The 18,192-nt window shown below is 59.8% G+C and overlaps 6 protein-coding genes across 6 annotated transcripts; 4 read left to right on the top strand and 2 right to left on the bottom strand.

Moving 5' to 3' along the window:
* Nucleotides 1-473: 473 nt before the first annotated feature.
* On the top strand, nucleotides 474-4,114 carry BXZ73DRAFT_42226 (glycoside hydrolase family 51 protein; the record flags this gene model as incomplete). The annotated part of the gene is made up of 20 exons (XM_048018915.1): nucleotides 474-596; nucleotides 856-907; nucleotides 972-1,169; nucleotides 1,221-1,558; nucleotides 1,626-1,679; nucleotides 1,832-1,929; nucleotides 1,986-2,091; nucleotides 2,176-2,214; nucleotides 2,271-2,310; nucleotides 2,401-2,468; nucleotides 2,578-2,606; nucleotides 2,710-2,768; nucleotides 2,829-2,912; nucleotides 2,966-3,006; nucleotides 3,068-3,091; nucleotides 3,152-3,236; nucleotides 3,397-3,482; nucleotides 3,563-3,583; nucleotides 3,639-3,661; nucleotides 3,727-4,114. 20 exons carry the CDS (start codon nucleotides 474-476, stop codon nucleotides 4,112-4,114), a joined length of 1,956 nt encoding a protein of 651 aa, XP_047881029.1.
* Nucleotides 4,115-4,775: 661 nt separating this feature from the next.
* Nucleotides 4,776-8,011, bottom strand: BXZ73DRAFT_42209 (uncharacterized protein; the record flags this gene model as incomplete). The annotated part of the gene is made up of 11 exons (XM_048018912.1): nucleotides 4,776-5,064; nucleotides 5,123-5,278; nucleotides 5,346-5,520; nucleotides 5,574-5,730; nucleotides 5,797-6,011; nucleotides 6,066-6,356; nucleotides 6,413-6,554; nucleotides 6,612-6,824; nucleotides 6,880-7,573; nucleotides 7,621-7,723; nucleotides 7,807-8,011. The coding sequence occupies 11 exons, from the start codon at nucleotides 8,009-8,011 to the stop codon at nucleotides 4,776-4,778; spliced, it is 2,640 nt and encodes an 879-aa protein (XP_047881030.1).
* Nucleotides 8,012-8,425: 414 nt separating this feature from the next.
* On the top strand, nucleotides 8,426-11,033 carry BXZ73DRAFT_88453 (kinase-like protein; the record flags this gene model as incomplete). Its single annotated transcript, XM_048024951.1, has 11 exons — nucleotides 8,426-8,524; nucleotides 8,596-8,931; nucleotides 8,985-9,009; nucleotides 9,065-9,132; nucleotides 9,185-9,291; nucleotides 9,343-9,712; nucleotides 9,762-9,835; nucleotides 9,888-9,928; nucleotides 9,952-9,964; nucleotides 10,017-10,386; nucleotides 10,446-11,033. 11 exons carry the CDS (start codon nucleotides 8,426-8,428, stop codon nucleotides 11,031-11,033), a joined length of 2,091 nt encoding a protein of 696 aa, XP_047881031.1.
* Nucleotides 11,034-11,692: 659 nt separating this feature from the next.
* BXZ73DRAFT_98527 (uncharacterized protein) lies at nucleotides 11,693-12,625 on the top strand (the record flags this gene model as incomplete). The annotated part of the gene is made up of 1 exon (XM_048027711.1): nucleotides 11,693-12,625. The coding sequence occupies one exon, from the start codon at nucleotides 11,693-11,695 to the stop codon at nucleotides 12,623-12,625; it is 933 nt and encodes a 310-aa protein (XP_047881032.1).
* A 274-nt stretch (nucleotides 12,626-12,899) lies between these two features.
* On the bottom strand, nucleotides 12,900-14,458 carry BXZ73DRAFT_42126 (uncharacterized protein; the record flags this gene model as incomplete). The annotated part of the gene is made up of 4 exons (XM_048018896.1): nucleotides 12,900-13,429; nucleotides 13,484-13,890; nucleotides 13,942-13,975; nucleotides 14,299-14,458. 4 exons carry the CDS (start codon nucleotides 14,456-14,458, stop codon nucleotides 12,900-12,902), a joined length of 1,131 nt encoding a protein of 376 aa, XP_047881033.1.
* Nucleotides 14,459-16,207: 1,749 nt separating this feature from the next.
* On the top strand, nucleotides 16,208-17,829 carry BXZ73DRAFT_88455 (kinase-like protein; the record flags this gene model as incomplete). Its single annotated transcript, XM_048024952.1, has 4 exons — nucleotides 16,208-16,704; nucleotides 16,764-16,783; nucleotides 16,857-17,365; nucleotides 17,563-17,829. The coding sequence occupies 4 exons, from the start codon at nucleotides 16,208-16,210 to the stop codon at nucleotides 17,827-17,829; spliced, it is 1,293 nt and encodes a 430-aa protein (XP_047881034.1).
* Nucleotides 17,830-18,192: the final 363 nt, after the last annotated feature.

The following is an 18,192-nucleotide window of genomic DNA, read 5'->3' on the forward strand; positions in this document are numbered from 1 at the left end:
CCCCGGGCCTGCTCTTCTGCGAGCCCGCTTCTGCCCCTTGGAGCACCATGCGCAGGGTCACAAGTACCCCGCGCGGGGCAGCCGGCGGCCCTCCGTCGTCACGGGACGGCGAGGCGTGGATGCGCGCGGGCTCGCTATGGGCGCGGACCGTCGGGAGGTGCGCACGGCGCCGCATGCGAGGGCTTCGGGGACAGGGACAGGGGACGCGCCGCGTGGTGTGCGCGTCGCGGGCGGGCCGTGCGGGAAGCTGTTGGTGACGTTCTGTTGGACGAGACGGGGCGGGAAGGGAGTATAAAGGCTGCAGAGCGCGGAGCAGGGCGAGTGTCGACGACTCGCCTCGTTCGACTGGCTTGCCTCTCTTCTTCAAGTTCGCGAGACACGGAGAAGACGCGTCTGCAGGACGAGACGGACACCGACGCTGACGCTGCCTCATACACCCGAACTCTCATTTCGACCACTACAAAGCCGCCACGATGAAGACGGGAGTCGCGTCCACGCTCCTCCTCGCGTTCGCCATGGCGAGCACCGCGCTCGCCGTGACGATCACCGTCAACAGCTCGCCCGCGCACACCGTCTCGCCCACGCTATGTGCGCTAGTTCCCATTCCTCTCCTCGCATTTGCCCGGCTCACGCGTCATGCGTACTCGCAGTCGGTCAGATGTTCGAGGTGCGCGCACGTGCATGGAGCCTGAGCTTTCTTTATCTGACCTTCGCCTCTCGGAACCTCTGATGGCGTCATGCGCGCGCAGGACATTAACGTGAGTGCCCTTCCGTGAGTGCGCGTGACTCGCTGCTAACGGCCCGGACGTTCCCTCTACAGCATGTAAGAAAAGCTTCTGTTTTCGCGGGTCTCAGGGGCGCGCTGACACACGCATACAGAGCGGCGATGGCGGCCTTTACGCTGAGAGTGAGTGCATACAATGGCGTGTAGCGTCGGAAGCTGCAGACTGACGGTCGTGGGATGTGTGTAGTGCTGCAGAACAGGGCCTTCCAGCAGGTTACCCCGGGCACCTCTGCAGCTCTCAACTCCTGGGCGTCTCTCAACGGAGGAACTATCGCCGTCGTTGCTGACTCGACGCCGGTCTCAAAGGCACTCCCGAACTCGCTCCAGCTCAAGGTCCCCACTGGGAAGATGGGAGCTGTAGGATTCACGAACTCTGGCTTCTTCGGTGTGTACCCTTTTCCCTCTTGAGCGCTCTCATGAGCCTAACCTTTCGCAGGCATCAAGGTCGACTCCTCGTGGACATACACCGCTTCTTTCTTCTTCCGCTTCCCGACCGCGTCCTCTTTCACGGGCGCGGCCACCGTCGGTCTGCGCTCGAGCACCGGCAGCACGCTCGCGTCCGCAACGACCACCATCAGCGGCTCGCAGACGACCTGGAAGGAGGTCACGGTCACCCTCAAGCCGAGCGCGAGCGCGTCGGACCTGCAGAACACGTTCTTCGTGTCCCTCGACGGCGCCGCGGCGTCCGGGCAGACCGTCAACTTCGCCATGTTCTCTCTCTTCCCGCCGACGTTCAAGGGCCGCAAGAACGGGATGCGCATGGACATCGCCCAGGTGCGCACGAGCTCCGGTCTCGTGATCGCCCGGTTCGGAAGCGGGACGCTAACGCCGACGCATCCAGGCTCTCGCCGACATGGGTCCGCGCTTTTTCCGCTTCCCTGGTGGGAACAACTTGGTGCGCACCTTCGCTTCGCCTTCTCCCGCGCCCGTCTTGACAGAGAAAACTGACTGGCGTTGTGCTCTCTATAGGAGGTCAGTGGTGCACCTTCGGCCCAGCCGCTTGTCAGGCAATAGAAGTGCTAACTGAGGTTCCGCGCGCGACTGCAGGGTCAGTCGTTCGCGCAGCGGTGGCAATGGAACGCTACCGTTGGGCCACTGACCGAACGTCCCGGCCGGCTTGGCGATTGGGGCTACGTCAACACCGAGTGAGTCACGCGAGCCTGTCGCTTCGAGGATAGGAAGCGCTGACGATGATACTCAGTGGGCTCGGTATGCTCGAGTACCTGGAGTTCTTTGAGGACGTCGGGATGGAGCCGATCATGGCAGTTTGGTCAGGCAAGTGCCTCTTCGCTCGGGTCTGGGCCGCTGTGATCACCGTCACTAGAATGAAAAGTACTGGGGCTGACTGAGGACTTTCAGGATACTCTCTCGACACTACGGCAGTCGCTCAGGCCAATCTCCAGCCATACATCCAGCAGGCCATTGACCAGGTATGCAAACTCAGACGCTTGCGATGCCGAGAGGAATCTGATAAGTTCTCCTGCAGATCAACTTTGTTGTTGGTGACCCGTCGAAGAGTGCGGCAGGTGAGCTTCTGGCCCGCTCTCGTTGCGCAAACTCAAGGTTCTACGCATCTGACGGCTACTGACTGCGCGTGTCTCTTCCCCGCATTCCAGCCGCACTCCGCTCTTCGCTCGGACACCCCGAGCCGTTCACCCTGAACTACGTTGAGATTGGAAACGAAGTGCGTGATCTATCGGTGCCGGGCGTCCGTGGACGGCGGATCCTATCGCCACGCCGCGGCGCAGGGACCCTAGGTTCATACTGATGCTTATCCTCTTCTTCGTGCCTAGGATTTCATCAGCAGCCTTGCATCGAGCACGTCAGTCAGGGTTTTCCTATTCACGTTTCCATCTGCCCGTGACCGGGGCCCCTCCTTGATCGAGCGCGGGTTGTTGGTTCTGGACGCTGACCGTCATACGCAGTTACACCTACCGCTGGACCGCCATCTTCAACGCGCTCCACGCGGAGTTCCCTAACATCCGTGCGTCCTCGCTGCGATCGTCGCTTGCTGCATGTCTGCTGACTCTGGGTGGCTCAACAGGATTCCTTGCGACTACTGATGTGGGCAGCCCGACCCTTTCACCGAAGCCGCCGTCGTATGATGTGCACGTCTACCAGACGCCAAGTAAGTGGCTCGGGCCGTACGCCTGTTCTATTGCTGACGCGCGCCGCTTCTAGCGTGGTTTTTCCAAAACGCATTCTTTTACGATAGCTTCGCGGTGAGTACTGTTCTCGCGCTGTGGTTCCCTGACGGAGCTGACGGACGCGATCACGACGCAGCGTGACGGCACGACCTACTTTGAGGTACGCGCGTGTGAACACATTGCGGGATGAACGTGCGGCCCAGCTGACTGCGTGCCATAGGGCGAGTACGCGGCCATCTCGACCAACTCGAGCAACATCTTCGGCAGCCCGTCCACCGGTCGCCTGACATTCCCGACCATGGCGAGTGCGTAAACCTGCTTCGTTTTTCCTTGTGCACCCGCGGACTGCACCCTCCCCGGGCCACGTTGACCCGGCGATGGCTTCTCGGGGAACCGGGGCAGGGGCCGCGGAGCAACGACTCCATCCCTGAGATCTGCTGACATATGTTCCGCGTTGTACGGCAGGTTCCTCGGGTGAGGCTGCGTTTATGACCGGGCTGGAGCGCAACAGCGACATCGTGTTCGCCGCTTCGTACGCGCCGCTTCTCCAGGTGCGCCTAGCATTTTTAGACGAAACGAAACAAAGGAGCTGACTGGCACGTGTGGCAACGCTCCCGTCGGACGCACGCAGCACATCGAATCCACGCAATGGGTATGTCTCCGCTTCAATCTTCTATCTTGGTTCAACATTGACCCATCACACGCAGACACCCGACCTGATTTCCTACGAGTACGTCACCGCTTGCATTTGTGGGTCCACCCCACCAGCCTCACCTCGCTCACGCGTTCGGCCAGCTCCGGCGCCGTGATCAAGTCGACGAGCTACTACGCTCAGCAGCTCTTCGCGACCAACATCGGCGACGTCTACCTCTCGAGCACGCTCCCCACGAACGGCAACAGCCTCCAGTGGTCGATCACGCAGGACTCGAGCACCGGCGACGCGTTCATCAAGGTCGCCAACGCCGGCTCTTCCGCGCAATCCTTGACGTTCGACCTCAGCCAGTTCGCGACGGTCGCGAGCTCCGGCACGCTCAAGCTCCTCACCGGCAACCAGACCGCGAGCAACACGCCGACCGCGCCGAACACGATCACCCCGAAGACGAGCACGATCGCGACCGGCAAGAGCTTCGCGTACAGCGCGCCCGCGTTCAGCGTGAGCGTCATCACGGTCAACCTAAAGTGAGTGCGCCGCGCCGCGCCGGGCGGTGCGCGTGCCAGGGTGTGAGTACGGTCCTGTGTTGACCGGACTTTCCCCTTCTTTCCCCCTCCTTCCCCCTGCCCTTTCCCACCGCCTTTCCCTTTCTCAGGAGCTCTTCCACGACGGTCCCGAAGTACGGCCAGTGCGGTGGTATCGGTGAGAGAGTCACACCTGCTTTTTGTTTGGGCCCTCGCTCGCCCTTGCTTGTCATGTTTCGCGTGCGACAAGAACGCTGACACGTTCCCGCCTCCACTCCAGGGTTCACCGGCTCGACGACGTGCGCGGCCGGCTCGGCCTGCCAAGTCCAAAACCCCTGTAAGCCGACATTCTTCTGACGCACGCCGTGACGATTTCTTAAAAGTGCATGTGTCGCTTTCTCAGATTTCTCCCAGTGTGTGTAGACGGCGCAAGCACCGCCGGACGCCAAGTCAGTCCTTTCCCCGGAGGGTATCAGGGTCTTCTCGGAGGGTTTCCAGGTCGGTTCGGTCTCGGCGCGAAAAGAGAGATGTGCAGAGGCATTTTGTTGACTTGTAGTGATGCGCGATTACGATTAGCAGCGGCGACGCCGCGTGTATGTAAAATACTTTCTACGACCACGACCCAAACACGGCGCCGTGCACGGTCCCCGCATGCGCGCGAAGGTGGCTCACATTGCCGCCGCTTGTAGCGCGGCGACGTCGATCTCGCCCGCCTCCTCCCCGCTGGACTCGATGAGCGCGGCGAGGATCGCGTCCCCGTACGACTCGAGCTGCCACATGTCCCCGATCCGGATCCGCGCGAAGTCGAGCGCGGTCCCTACGGGGGGCGCCCTCGCGCGCTTCGGGTCGACGTCGGGCGACGGGGAGCGGGAGCGGGAGCGCCGGAGGCCGAAGGAGGGTGGCATGGCCGGGTAGCGGGCGGAAAAGTGGGTGAGGAGGATGTTCTTCGCGCCCATTCTGCGAAGAAAGGAGGGTAAGCAATCGGGGGGATGGTGGGAGAGTGAAGGGAGCGCACCGGTGTCCGACGTCCAGGGCTTGCTTGGACGTGCTGTGGGCTTTGGCTGCGGCCATGGCCTCCTCGTCTGTGCCCATGGTGCACTCGTGGATCAGCAAAGTGACATCTTTTCCGGCCCGGACAAGTTCTTCACTGGGCATGGTGTCGGAAGAGTAGCTGAAACAGTGTATGAGACCCTTCAGCAAAACGCGGCGCAGCATAGATTTTTCCCGAGGGCACTTACCAGACGCTCCAACCGGACTTATGGTGCATAACAAGCCCGTAGCAACGTGTTCGATGTTTGACAAAAACAGTCTGGAAACGATCCAGCCCAAGGACATTAGCCATCTCGTCGGCGCGTTGGCGAGCGCTAGAGATTAAAAAGTGAGCCAAGTCGGGCGAGACGAACCACATCACAGCTACATACATGCTGATATTCATGAAGTCTTCCTCAAATCCTTGGGCTCCGTACGCGTAGGTGTAGCAGGCGTGAGCGCATCTGCAAGAACCAGGACAACGCCGTTGGGACCACTGAGACCAAGATCCTCGAGTTCAGCCTGCTCCAAGAGGTATAGGAAGTGTTGCCGCAGTCCGACCACATAGAGAGGACCTGAGGGAGGAGGATCCATCTGTACCGCCGTCATTTCATGTCAGAATAGTATAACAACTGGGGGTGAAGGAAGGACGACGCATACCTGCGCTCGGAAGCTGAGCAGCTTGGCAATACCCATATGATGGTCCCCGTGCATGTGGCTGAGGAAGACGCACTGCAGGTCGCGCAGAACGGCCCATGCTCCAGATTTTCGGGCGGGATCTTCGCCAAAGGCTCGTGCAATTTGTCCCCACGTCCCTTCACCGCAGTCCAGGAGTATACTGCCATTTTCCGGGGTCTGGACCAGCAATGCGGATACTGTTGCATTTCAGGTCAAAAATGTACCTGCATAGAAGTGAGAATGCGACCTACGACTGCGAAGGTGCGTGGGGACCGCGCTTCCCGTACCCAACGTTGTGACTACAACGTCACCACCGGGGAGCCGGGAGGGCGTTGCATCGGGTCGTCTCCGCGATTGAACAAACTCTTGGGCGAGGCCGAACGTTTTCCGGGTCCTTTCCGAAATCTCCACAGGGTCGCCAGATATCGCCAAATGGTTGAAGATGTTCTTGGATTGGTCTCGTGCTGGAGGCTTCGTCGGACGGATTTGAACATGTAAGTTGACTTCTAATGGCAGGATGTTGGCAGGCAGCCCCGGAACAGCTATTGTATGCCCTTGTTAATAACTCCACTAGCTATATCAACATCAAGCAACTTACATGAGAGCTCTCTTGCAGCTTCCAGCGAGTAACGTGGGATAGGGAACATGTTTTCATCGAGTTTGTTTAGCCTCGCCAGACAAAGCGCCGATCGGTCGAAGTTGATCATGTCCGCAGTGTGAGCTCGAGACGAGATAACATGCTGAAGGGAGTGTACGAAGTCAATGACTCAGCAAGAGATCGATCCGAGAACACCGACCTGAGTCTCATCCCCAAAACCATTCATGAAGTCTTTGTACAGGTCATGTTCTAGTACGTCTTCACCGCACAAGTGATAGACAGCGGGCACAGGCCACTCGGCAACGACCTTGGGGTCTTTCGTGCGGAACTTGGCGTAGAACGGTGAATCCGTAAACGCTGTCATCAACGCCGGGATGTGCGCCGGAGTAGGAACGTCGAGGATCAGGACAGTCTTTGGGGTAAGATCAATAAATCTCCTCCACAAACACTGAAATTGAGACACTGACTCTCGGCATCTCCGTCGCCCCCATAACCTCTTCCGGATGAACCGTGCGCTGAATCTTGCCACCGTCACCATCGTCTACTTCGAACGTCACAGACTTCCCAGTGGTGAGCTCACGTCGTAGGGGGCCGTTGGGGATCTGGAGTTCTTTGGCCTTTTGGGCGTCGAACTTACCCCTGACACTGGGGCCGACGACGACGTACGCCATGGTAGGAAGAGGGGAGCCTGAATCTTCCCCAGGCGAGAAGGGCGGCAGGCGCTGCAACTTCGCCCTGACTGGGAGGCGTTTGGCTCGCTCCTTCGCTGCCCGTTCTACAGCGGCGTCGCGAGCGGCCTTCTTCGCTTTCCTGGAGGTCGATGGATCTTGAGACGGCTCTGGCTGCTGGAACGGGAACATCTCCTGTATCATGATCTGTCGCCATTCGTCTGCGTCTGCATCGGCCAGAACAGAAGGTATGAAGGACGGGGAGGATGCGCGTTGTTGTAGACGGCCCCGTTTGGACGAAGCGGGTGGAGAAGGGGACCGCTTGCGCTTGAGCGGTCGTTCTGCCACCTCGACAGAACACGGAGTTTCAGTCGACGGAGCAAGGGGGATGGAGTAAACTGTGATATTCTCGTCCTTGAATACTGGAGAGGGGGTGTCCGTGGCTTGAATCGACTTATAAGAAGCTTCCGCGACGTCTACAGAGATAGATGACCTGGAGTCGTTGGGTAAGAATACAAAAGGGAGGAAGTGTGTACATACCGGTGCAGATAGTGACGCATAGACGCAAGACGGTGGGCCAATCCATGTGGGCCAACCAAAGACAGGTGGGACACATTACCATCCGCACAGAACATCATCATGCCTGGGAAGACGGTTGATGAGCTGACATTGATTTCTCGATGCACGTACATAGCACGCCAGAGATGCGTGTAAACATGAACATACCTGGCATCCCGGCGCAATGCCGTGTTGCAACCCCGGTCACAAAGAACGCCTTCAAGTTACGTAGGGCATTGGGAGAGTGGATGTAGACGCGTCCCGACCCTTCACCGAGGTTGAAAATGTACTTTGCCGTGTCGAAAGTGAGGACGAGGGAGGGGTCAGTGTCGGATGTCGCTACAGCCAGTGTGGAAACGCCCCAAGTCGACATCTTGGCTGTATTGTCGGAGGATGCAGTTGTGAATCCGCGACAAGATGTTGTTGACCGGTAGATGGAGGGGAGGGAACAGTACGCAGCCCGAGCAAGTCTAAGACATCGCCAGGTCGAATTGAGAGCAGGGGATATTTTGGGAAACAGCGCGAAGACTGACGGGAGCGGGGGGTCGACGGGCTTTTCGACGCGATAAGTGCAAAGGTAAAGGAGAAGGAAGGAGACCTCGGTCACTCGGAAGACAGGCTAGGACCAGGGACGCGACCTGACGCGCGACGTCGACCTGGACCTCCTCACGTGCGTACATACATAAGCGCGTCTATGTATGAGCACGTCGATGTCGTCTGCAACGCTCAGCGCCCTCTGCGCTCGACCATAATGTCGGCCGGCTCCACAACCTAGCCTCTCGTATCCATGTTTGACGACAGCGGACCCCCGTCCCCCTCAAACAACCCCCTAGCTCTCGCCCCCGTCGATCACGAATGGCAGCCCATCCTCCATGTCTCTAACCAAGTTGTCCTCTACAAGCCACCTCTCATGCGCTCTCTATCCGCACACACTCCAGGCCCCCCTCTCCCTCGCAGACCGTAGCTCGCAACGCTCGATGTCCCTATTGTCACCGTGCTTTTTCTCCCACGCATTCGCGAGGTTTCCACCCCCACGACCAAGACCTGGACGCGGAATACGAGGGGGATGACATAGAGAGGGCAAGTAACCGGGCAGCCAACTACTTCCAGCTCCTCGAGATTGCGAACGAATCCTCGAGACCACCTAGTCCCACGCAAGATTCCTCGCGTAGATCGTCGCCACAGCCGAATGCATTCCGTGCAGAGAACATGGCCGAGGGATACTTTAAGGCCTTCTTCCAGGAGGTGTGTAGGCTCGGCATGGGCGCAAACGGCAGCGTCTACTTGTGTCAGGTACGTTGCGATAGAATGCTCCCAAATACCCCTGCCCACCATTCGCGGTGCAGCATGTCCTGGATGAGAACCCTCTGGGTACGGATGCCGGTGCAGTCTAGTGGTTTCCCATATAATGAACGGTCATGTGCAGGGTTGTTTGCCGTCAAGAAGGTTGCTGTTGGACAGTCACATTCTTACCTCTTGAACACACTCAAAGAGGTGCGTGCTTAATGAACGATGGTCGTATGTGGATACTCACCGTGGAATCCAGGTCCGACTTCTTGAGAAACTTCACCATCCAAACATCGTCACGTATCATCACGCTTGGCTCGAGTCGTCACAGTTCTCGTCCTTTGGACCACGGATTCCAACCTTGCAGTGAGACTTGCGTATAGGCTACACGAAATGTCCCAGCTGACTCTACCTAAGCATCCTTATGCAGTGGGCTGAGGGCGGAAGTCTCGACGACCTCATCGACACGCGCCTTGGACGCCGTGCCCCGAACCTTCCTCACATTAGGACCACCGCTGATGGATCCACTGAACAATATACCAGTCCCCAGCCGACTTCTCCGATAGAGCAAGAAGCCAGCCAACCATACTCACGGAATGCCCGTATACGGGCCTTCAGAGCATTACAGCGAGCCCCTCCTGAAGAACGGGAACGATTACGTCACGAAATGGGTCTCAATGATAGCGGGCAAGCCAAGTCGACGGTAAACCTGAAGCCGGTGCATCTGCTCAGCGCAGAAGAGATACATGAACTATTTAAGGATGTTGTGGGAGGACTCGCGTTCTTAGTGAGTAGTGCTATCGTTATGAGCCGCATGATTCTGACAAATGTTGCAGCATGAACGATCTATTCTGCACTTAGACCTTAAACCAGGAAACGTTCTGTTGACTTGGGACGAGGGAAAGCTTGTGTGAGCCGCTTCTTATATGATCATTTCCTCAGCGCACTGATCCCCCTCACAGGCCACGAGCGATGTTGTCCGACTTCGGCACTCACAAGACATGTTGAACGCACGAACGCGATCAGGCAATACCGGAACGTGGGTAACTTATCCTCATTGCGCCTCGTTCCGTCTGATGGATTCACCCCAGCTTGGAGTATTCTGCACCTGAGTCTCTGCCCGAGCCCTCGACAGGGCGGCTTCTCCAGGTGGACTCGAAGGCAGACATGTGGTCTCTCGGCATGATCTTGCACAAGTTGCTATTCTTCCGTCTTCCCTTCCGGCACACCTCCGACAATGATGATCCTAGTCGGCCAAAGGACGGCCAAGAGTATTCGGATGAGCTCGAGGCTGAGATCCTCGCATACAAGGGGTTCAAGTCTTCCGCTTCGCATATGAACACATTCGAGCCCAGACGAATACCCAAAGCTTACCTCCTGTTGCTGGAGACTCTTCTGAACGTCAAACCTTCCGGACGACCTACTTCAGACCGCGTGCTCAGCGTTATCCAAGAGGGTGGGGTGCGTTCCAGGCTGTTTAAAAGTCGAACGACGTATCTGATGTGTACCACGGTCGCCAGCTTCGCCCGACGAGCCGTCCTCCGCGTAGAAATGGGCAGGCCCCTCCGGGTACACTTGCGCTAGCACGTCCAAGCGCGGCTCTCAACCCAAACCGCCTTCGAGTCAGCCCCGACCGGACCCGTCGGTCGCGCTCGCCGTCGCGCGTCCCTTCCGCCGACAGTCGCTTTGAAGCCAGCTCCGCCAATGTCGAAGAAATCCAAGAACACGACGGCGATTCGGAAGCTCCGACGGACGAGAAGGACAGGCTCCTGCCCATCCCGAAGGGCTACGCATGGACTCTGCCTTGCATCGGCAGCCTGCGCATTCCCCCCGCACTCGCCGCTCAGGCGCAAGCCATCCACCGCTGGCAGCGGCGTGCACGAATACCTGCGCTCGGATGGCGCACGCTGAAGTCCTCTATTCTTGTTGCCAAGGTCGTTTCCCTCACAGGGCCGCACCTGCATCCTAGCACGAGCGTCCATCCCATTCTAGCGGGAGCAGCGCTAATGCTTGCGGTGGTGGATACGTGGTTCGAGAGTATGGAGGCAACACTGGCGTTTGGTGCAGCGCATTTGGCGGTGCTTGCCCTTGGACAATTCACGTCGTGAAGGCGCGAAGGGAAGCAGTGCAGATAAAGGTGTAGGTTGGGAAATGGACAGAAGAGTTTATGTTCTCAGACATTAGCCATCGAGCTGACCTTCGTCCTATGACACGCGACGCTAGACACCCTACGTAGTTGCTTGACTTTTGTTCCTGCTGTGTTGATTGTAGCGCACTTTCCCCGAGCTTGTGGCCACTCCTCCGTCACCCCAGCCTCACGCCGGGGACAATTTGCGCGTGCGAGGCATTGATAGACCCTCGCCTCGCCACAACCACGCCTTGATCCGCGCCTGGTTGGCTCGAGACCGTCTCTCCGCCGAACAAAGCATGTTCGACGTCGTTGTCCACACGCTCACCCAGGAGCCATAAACAAACAGGATCATGCCAATTCCGCGCCCCGCTACCGGCCTCGCACGACCTCAGGGCCTCAGGCCTCATCAGTCACTCTCTCCCAGCTCTGCTGTCAACCCACCCGAACCCTTCTGCATAGTTTGCATAGCCCTCGGACGTGCGTGCCCCCACCCTACTCGCACTCCGCTTTCATCGATCACCCACGCGACGCGACGCCTGGCCACCGCCTCCCGACGTACGATTCGTAACACCCCTTCAGCCGCTGTACGCAGCTACCCAGTCCTCTCGCCGCCACCTCCCTCGAGCGCACCTCCCGATGGCCACCCTCCGCGGCTACCGCAGGAAGCTCGAGGCCGAAGAGGCCTACCGCGGCTCGAGGGGCTCGCACTCCCCGTCGCCCTCGCCGATGACGGGCACGACCGCGCGCCCACTCGCGGGGACGCGCAGGCTCGCCCGCGCCGCCGTGGGCCTCCACGCGCGCACGGGCTCGGGCTCTGGGCAGCTCACGCCGTCCTCGGGACCGGGCACGCCTGCGTCCGTCGCCGCCGCGCCGCCGGCAGGCCCCGCGTCCTACTACCACCCGGACGGCTTCCCGCACGTTGATGAGGACGCGATGGCGACGGATGCGGGCGCGGAAGCGGCGGGCCCGTGGATTCATCTGCCAGCTGCTGCCGCGATTCCGTCGAGCGAGGCGGACATCGCGGTCGGAAGCGCGACCACGAGCACGCCACCGCGGAAGCGCGCGCGCCGGTGGACGTTGCAGCAGGACGAGGACATGGCCATGACCGATCACCCGGGCGCGGCGCCGGCGTGGATGGACCTCGAAGTCGCGGTGCCGCCTCCCGTGGCCAGCACCCCCATGTCTGTGCTAGCACCAGCCGCGATGGCGGGGTGCGCGGGGTGCGCCCCGTGGCGCGCGTCCTCGTCGTGTACACACGCGACCCTGCGCATGCTCTGCGCGACGTGCGGTGCCGAGGTGTGGGTCGCGCCGGACGAGCTCGAACGACTCTCAGGTCCGCACCTCCCGTTCTACAGCCGCTGTGCGCAGGAACATTACTTGCTGACTGCGGCCCGTGTGCTTGAAGCGTCGACAACGTCGACACAGGCGCAGTGGCCCGGAGGCGACGCCGACATCAGCGTGCCGACACCGGTGCCGACCCTTCCAGGACTGGAATGGTTACGGAGCGTTGAGGATGTGGACGGCCACGAGCCTCTTGACGGTCTCTACTTGGAGGTAGCGAGGCAATGAAATCCATTACGCAGTGTGGGCGAGATGGGTCAGATAGTTCGGGTCAGACGAGTCCACAAACTACGGTGGCTAAACGAGTGGCAGAGTCCTCGGTCGTATATCACATCCCGTAAAAAGCGAAGGTGGCCGGGTGGAGGTAACTGACCAGAAGGGCTCGGAATGGTATGCAGCAAAAGTGTGGGTAGTAGAGGTAGGGCGTGTATGTCCGTCATGCGCAAGATCGTCCCCCAATACGGTAACAGAGTATGCTCTGCTGTCGTGGACTGACATGGACTCATAGCGCCGCCAGCGCTGCGAAGACCGCTCCTGCAACGACGCCGACGCTCACGGTTGTGGACATCGCAGAGCTAGGAGACCCAGTGGTCTGTTGCGAGACGGAGGCAGAGTGGGACGCGGACCCGGTCGGTTTTCCAGTGCCGCTAGATCCGCTAGTTCCGGGTGCCGAGGAGCTCGAGCTCGCGGGGGAGAGAGCAGCGAGACCCTTGACGGTGGTCCACGTCTGGGCCGAGTTCGTGGTGGCGTCACCTTGCTTGTAGGGGATGAAGGAAACCGCACCGGTAGAGTCAAGCTGGACAAGCGCGGTGATCGACGCGGCGTACGACGCCCCGGTATCCTTGCTTGTAGGCGCAGCGAGGGTACTCGTGGAGTTGGTCTCAACATTGATGACCCAAACATTGGAAAAGTCGTCCGGGATGAATGCAAACTCTTGTTGAACACCGGTGGTCTGGAAAAACGAGGTGGTCTGACCGTGGCTGGCAGGGAAGGAGGGCGAGTAGGACTGAGCTTCAGGCTGGAAGAATGAGACTTTCGCGAAACATACGTCAGTACACTTCGCGAAACGTCGACTCAAGTACTTACAGTGGATGACAAAGATATCAGCCATACCAGCGCTGTTGCCAGGGACGTCCAGGAAGTGGATGTGATTCTGCGCCAGGGCCATAACGGGAGAGTAACTCTTGTCGTAAGGAGTGGCCCCGACATCAACCCAAGGGAGAGGGGTAGAGTTTGCAGCGGTCAAGCTGCTCATGTCGAGGAAGAAAAGCTCGCTCTTGGAAACGGCGTAGAAGACATTCGTGTCGTGGTCGAGAATGGCATGGTACGAAGTGGGGTCGAAGGTGCCGGCAGTTGTCTGTTGGGTTGTCCATGACTTCGACCCGGCGTCGTAGATGTGAACGTTAGACGGGTTGGCCTTGTCACCATCAATGACGTATACAGCGTTGAAGAATTGGGAGAGGTAGCAGGTAGTGTTGGTACCATCGAATGGTCTGTAAAAAATAAGTGGGGCGGACAAGTGCAAGTGCACGCCGAACACTTACGGCCGTCCGGTAGCGGTAATGTCGGTCGCGGTTCCTATTGGAATTGTGTCAGAAGACGAAGCACGATTCGTGAATTAGGAAGAGTTGGGTTTTGCATGGTGACGGTCGTGATGCGGGCAGAACACGCGGTGACGAGGATCACAGTGCGGAACACCGGGTCAGAGCAAAGCGGTCACAAGTGGTCGATGCGATATCACGACAGACGTAGCCCGCCGTCGACGAAGACTGGGAACGGCCCCCAGCCCCCAACGCCAACGGCTGAGAGCAACACACGTCCGAAACGAGCGGGCCACGAAAACACATAGTTTTACGTAGTAGTGCGCAGAGGCAGATGGATGTATGTGCGAGAACACTCACCAGACGCCCAGGTATCCTGTGTGCCAGCGTTGTAGTCCTTGCCGTCGAACCCGAAGGCGAGGAGGTTGAAGCTAGCGTCGAAGGTGATGCAGGGGCTGGCGAGGGTTGCCTTTGGGACAGCAAGGAGCAAAAGAGAGACGAGGGTGGGGATGCTGAACATGACGGGCGCGGGTGGGGGGAAGAGTAGGGACGGGATGGCGAGTACTTATTGCTCGGTCCCATATTTACACAAGCGCCATCCGGCTATTTCTGACCGGGATCGACGCGCTGCCCGCCTCAACTTCCGTCCCTGCTTGTATACACCACGTCTATCCCGCCCAACGCCCGCTGCTCTCTGAAAGCGTGTAGTTCTATAGCCTCGCCCTCGAGCCATGTCTCCAGCTCGCTGTCTTGTTGCACCATGCGGATCCCACCGCCGCCTGCGTCATGGCGCGACCCCCGATCATCTCTAAACCTCAGCCGCGCCTCCTGGCGAAAACCAACGAGATCTTTTACCATCGCCGCCCAACGACCACGCCGAGCCCGACTCACTGTGCTTTTGCCTGCTGCGCTGTGGTCTGTAAGGTCTGTCGGGATCGCCGCCTTCTGTGGTTTGAACGCTGGACTCACCATCACAGTGCGCTGCTCTTCATCTGCAGTCAATACCACTCTTTCCCCCCATCATCCGCCTGCTCAGCCTCACGAGCTATGGACGCGATCCCTTCTCCTGCTCAGCGTCGCAAGGACATCCGATGGCGTATGGAGGGGCTCGAGATGATCCTCTCCGAGACTATCCCCTCGGCCCCCGACCGGATTCCCCATTCCCCTGGAAGTCGCGTTTTTGAGAGATGACATTCGACGTCGGAAAGAGGCTTTCGAAGCACCCCGACTCTGTCCACGAACCATTCGGCAACTCGACCTCTCTTCGTCTCCCCACCGGCCAAGCAATCCCGACGTCGTCACGTCCCCTGTAACTCCCACCCGATCCTGCTATTCGACACTTTTCACGTACTCTTCGCCGAGCTACCCAGATCTGCAAGCCACGCCGACAAATCCATTCGGAACGCCAGACCTTGGAGACTCTGTCATCGCAATGTACGATCAATACTGCGAATGGTCTCGGCACGAATCGCCGTCCAAGCGAGGGGCAGACGAGACGGCACAATTGGTTCATTTCCTCGAGCGAGGGCATTTTTGCACATGACTGAGAGGTCCCCAGATTGGTGAATGTCATATATCACGCCGTTGCTCTCGCTCCGGTCCCTACCCTTGTCATTTGCGCCCCTCACTCCGATCGCCAGCCCCGGCGCGGAAATATTAAAATCCTGCCCGACCATTTCCGCCTGTGCTTTCCGCACCGCCACTCTTTCGCTGAAAAAGATTGCTGACCAGCCTAGGTCAACGCGCTTTCCACACGGCGCCAGAGGCGGAAGGACAGCTCTACCTTTGTCTCAACAGCACACAAGCTTGCATACGTCCACTCATGGGCGCCACCACCTCAGGGGCCCTAATGGACCCTTCGGTCCCATCCCGGCGACCCATCGCGTCCGGCAAGAAGGATAGGAGCGCCAGGCTGCGGCCGCCACGTACGAATCTGGTCTAGGTCCACCCTCGCATCCTCCCTACTTGATCGACCCGCCAAATCCACAGGGCTTCAAGTGGCTCCCCACATGCATACGCGTAGACACCCGCCCCATGTAAGGGCACCTATCTCGACCTTTTCTTCCACTTCCGCCCCCGGCGCGGCCCATCGCGTTTGTGGTAGATTCGAGTACCCCAAGTACCCATGCCGCTGCTATGCTCTCTCGGAGGAATCACCCCGTTCCTGATTCCCGCCTTCCACCTCTCCATCCCCGCCATCGACGCTCCCTCCGCCCTCCGCCCTGTGTTTTCCAGCCAGGCCGCCAAGCGCGCCTCTTCGCCCTACACCATGCCCCACAGCAGCTACATCCCTGACCTTGTTGGCCACACAATAAACCGCGGTCGGCTCAGATTCACCGCTACTCTCGGCTCCGGCTCCAACGGCGTTATCTTCCTCGCGCGAGACACCACAGTACCGTCAAATGCCCTCCCCGTCGAGTACGCGGTCAAATGCATCATCCGCGCGGGGAAGGGCACTCGACGACATGCCCTGCAGCGGCAAGAGATCCAGTTCCATCAGCGGCTATCCTACCACCCAAACGTGGTTACTCTCCACCGCGTCATCGAGGAGAAGGACTACATCTTCCTGGTCATGGATTACTGCCGGGGCGGAGACTTTTTCACCTTCCTCTCGAAGCGGAGAGACTATCGGGGAGACGACGAGTTCATACGGCGGATGTTCCTCCAGATCATCGACGCGCTCGAAGCATGCCACGCGGCTGGGATCTACCACAGAGACATCAAACCCGAAAACTTCCTCGTCAGCGAGGACGGCACTCGGCTATGGTTAACGGACTTGGCCTTGCGACGACCAATCTCTACTCCACGACCTTCGGTGCCGGTAGTTCGCTGTACATGAGCCCAGGTACGCCCCGTCCCTTCCGCGCCCACTTTCCGTGCTCATGCACCACTCCCCCGCGCTGCCGCCCCTGTTCCAGAATGTATAGGGGCCGACGCTCGCCGCCCCGCGTACAACACGCGCGCAAACGACATATGGGCCCTCGGTGTGATCCTCACCTCGATGATCTCGGGTCACAACCCGTGGAACGTCGCGACCGCCACGGACCCGTGCTACGACGCGTACGCCCGGAACCCGAACTTCCTGCACGAGATGCTCCCGATCTCCCTCCGCGCCAACACGCTCCTCCAGCAGATCTTCGCCCCCGAGCGCGGCTGCGCCCGCGCCGCCCCCCGCATCTCCCTCGCGCGCGTCCGCGCCGCGGTGCTCTCCATCGACTCCTTCTTCATGCGCCCCGCCGATATCGCCCGTGGGGGCGAGTACCTCCGCGCGAGCGCGGTGACTTACTTCGGCGGGAGCCGCCTCCAGGTGTACTACACCCCCTGGGCACCCCTCCCCGAACCCCTTGGAACCTCCTCCGGAGCCGCCGCTGCCGCCGCCGCCGACGATGACGACGACGAGCCGGCGCACGCCCGCACCCACACCCGCGTCCGCGTCCGCGATGGGCCTCCCGACAGCGGCAGCGGCAGCGAGCCCTCGAGCGAACGGCCGCGGTCGCGCGGGCCACGCTCTCGGCCGGGGGAAGGGCTGCGCCGCCGCGGGGCCGCGGCCGCGGTGCACGGGGACAGCGGTCGCGCGCGCGGCGGGTCGCGGGCGGGCCGCGGCGGCGGGGTAGCACGGGCAAGTCGTCGACGCTCGAGTCGGCGGGGCCGAACACGCCGGAGCTGCGCGCGCTGAACCTGAACGTGGAGGTCTCGGACGGCGAGTCGCACGCGCCGTCGTCGCCGTCGGGCTCGCCGTACGGGAGCCCGCCGTTCGGGCGGTTTTGGAGCGGCGGGGGCGGCGGGCGGTTTGCGTCGCCACCGAAGAAGCCGCACCCGCTGATGGCGCCGGGTGGCCCTCCGTCCCCGGGGCTGTTGAGGCGGTTTATGGACCGGTTTTTGATAGATTAGAGTGGGGCTTTGGTGCAATGTGTTGTTTTCTCGATGGTTCTCGGGCGCTTCTTCAAAATGTAGCGGGTCATAACTACAACTTCAACCAACTATTTCAGCATTCGTATCTCTGTAGGACTACGTCCTTGGAATCACAGTACGCAGAATGGGCAGGAGGCGCCAGGTCAAATGTATATTTTACGACAGTTCGATATGATGCTGCGGTTAGCATGAACATCTGCGTCCCTTTGTCTTCCTGTGTTGCATTTTCCGCAACGGACCGCCAGTCGGTGTCTTCCCGTGATATGCTGCTCAGAGCGCTGCGTCCCACAATTGTTTGTCTTTCTTCCCTCGAGTTTTTACACACTTTTTTATCAACTTGTG

This window comes from Epithele typhae (genome assembly GCF_022376455.1).
Source record: "Epithele typhae strain CBS 203.58 chromosome Unknown BXZ73scaffold_7, whole genome shotgun sequence".
Taxonomy (NCBI): domain Eukaryota; kingdom Fungi; phylum Basidiomycota; class Agaricomycetes; order Polyporales; family Epitheliaceae; genus Epithele; species Epithele typhae.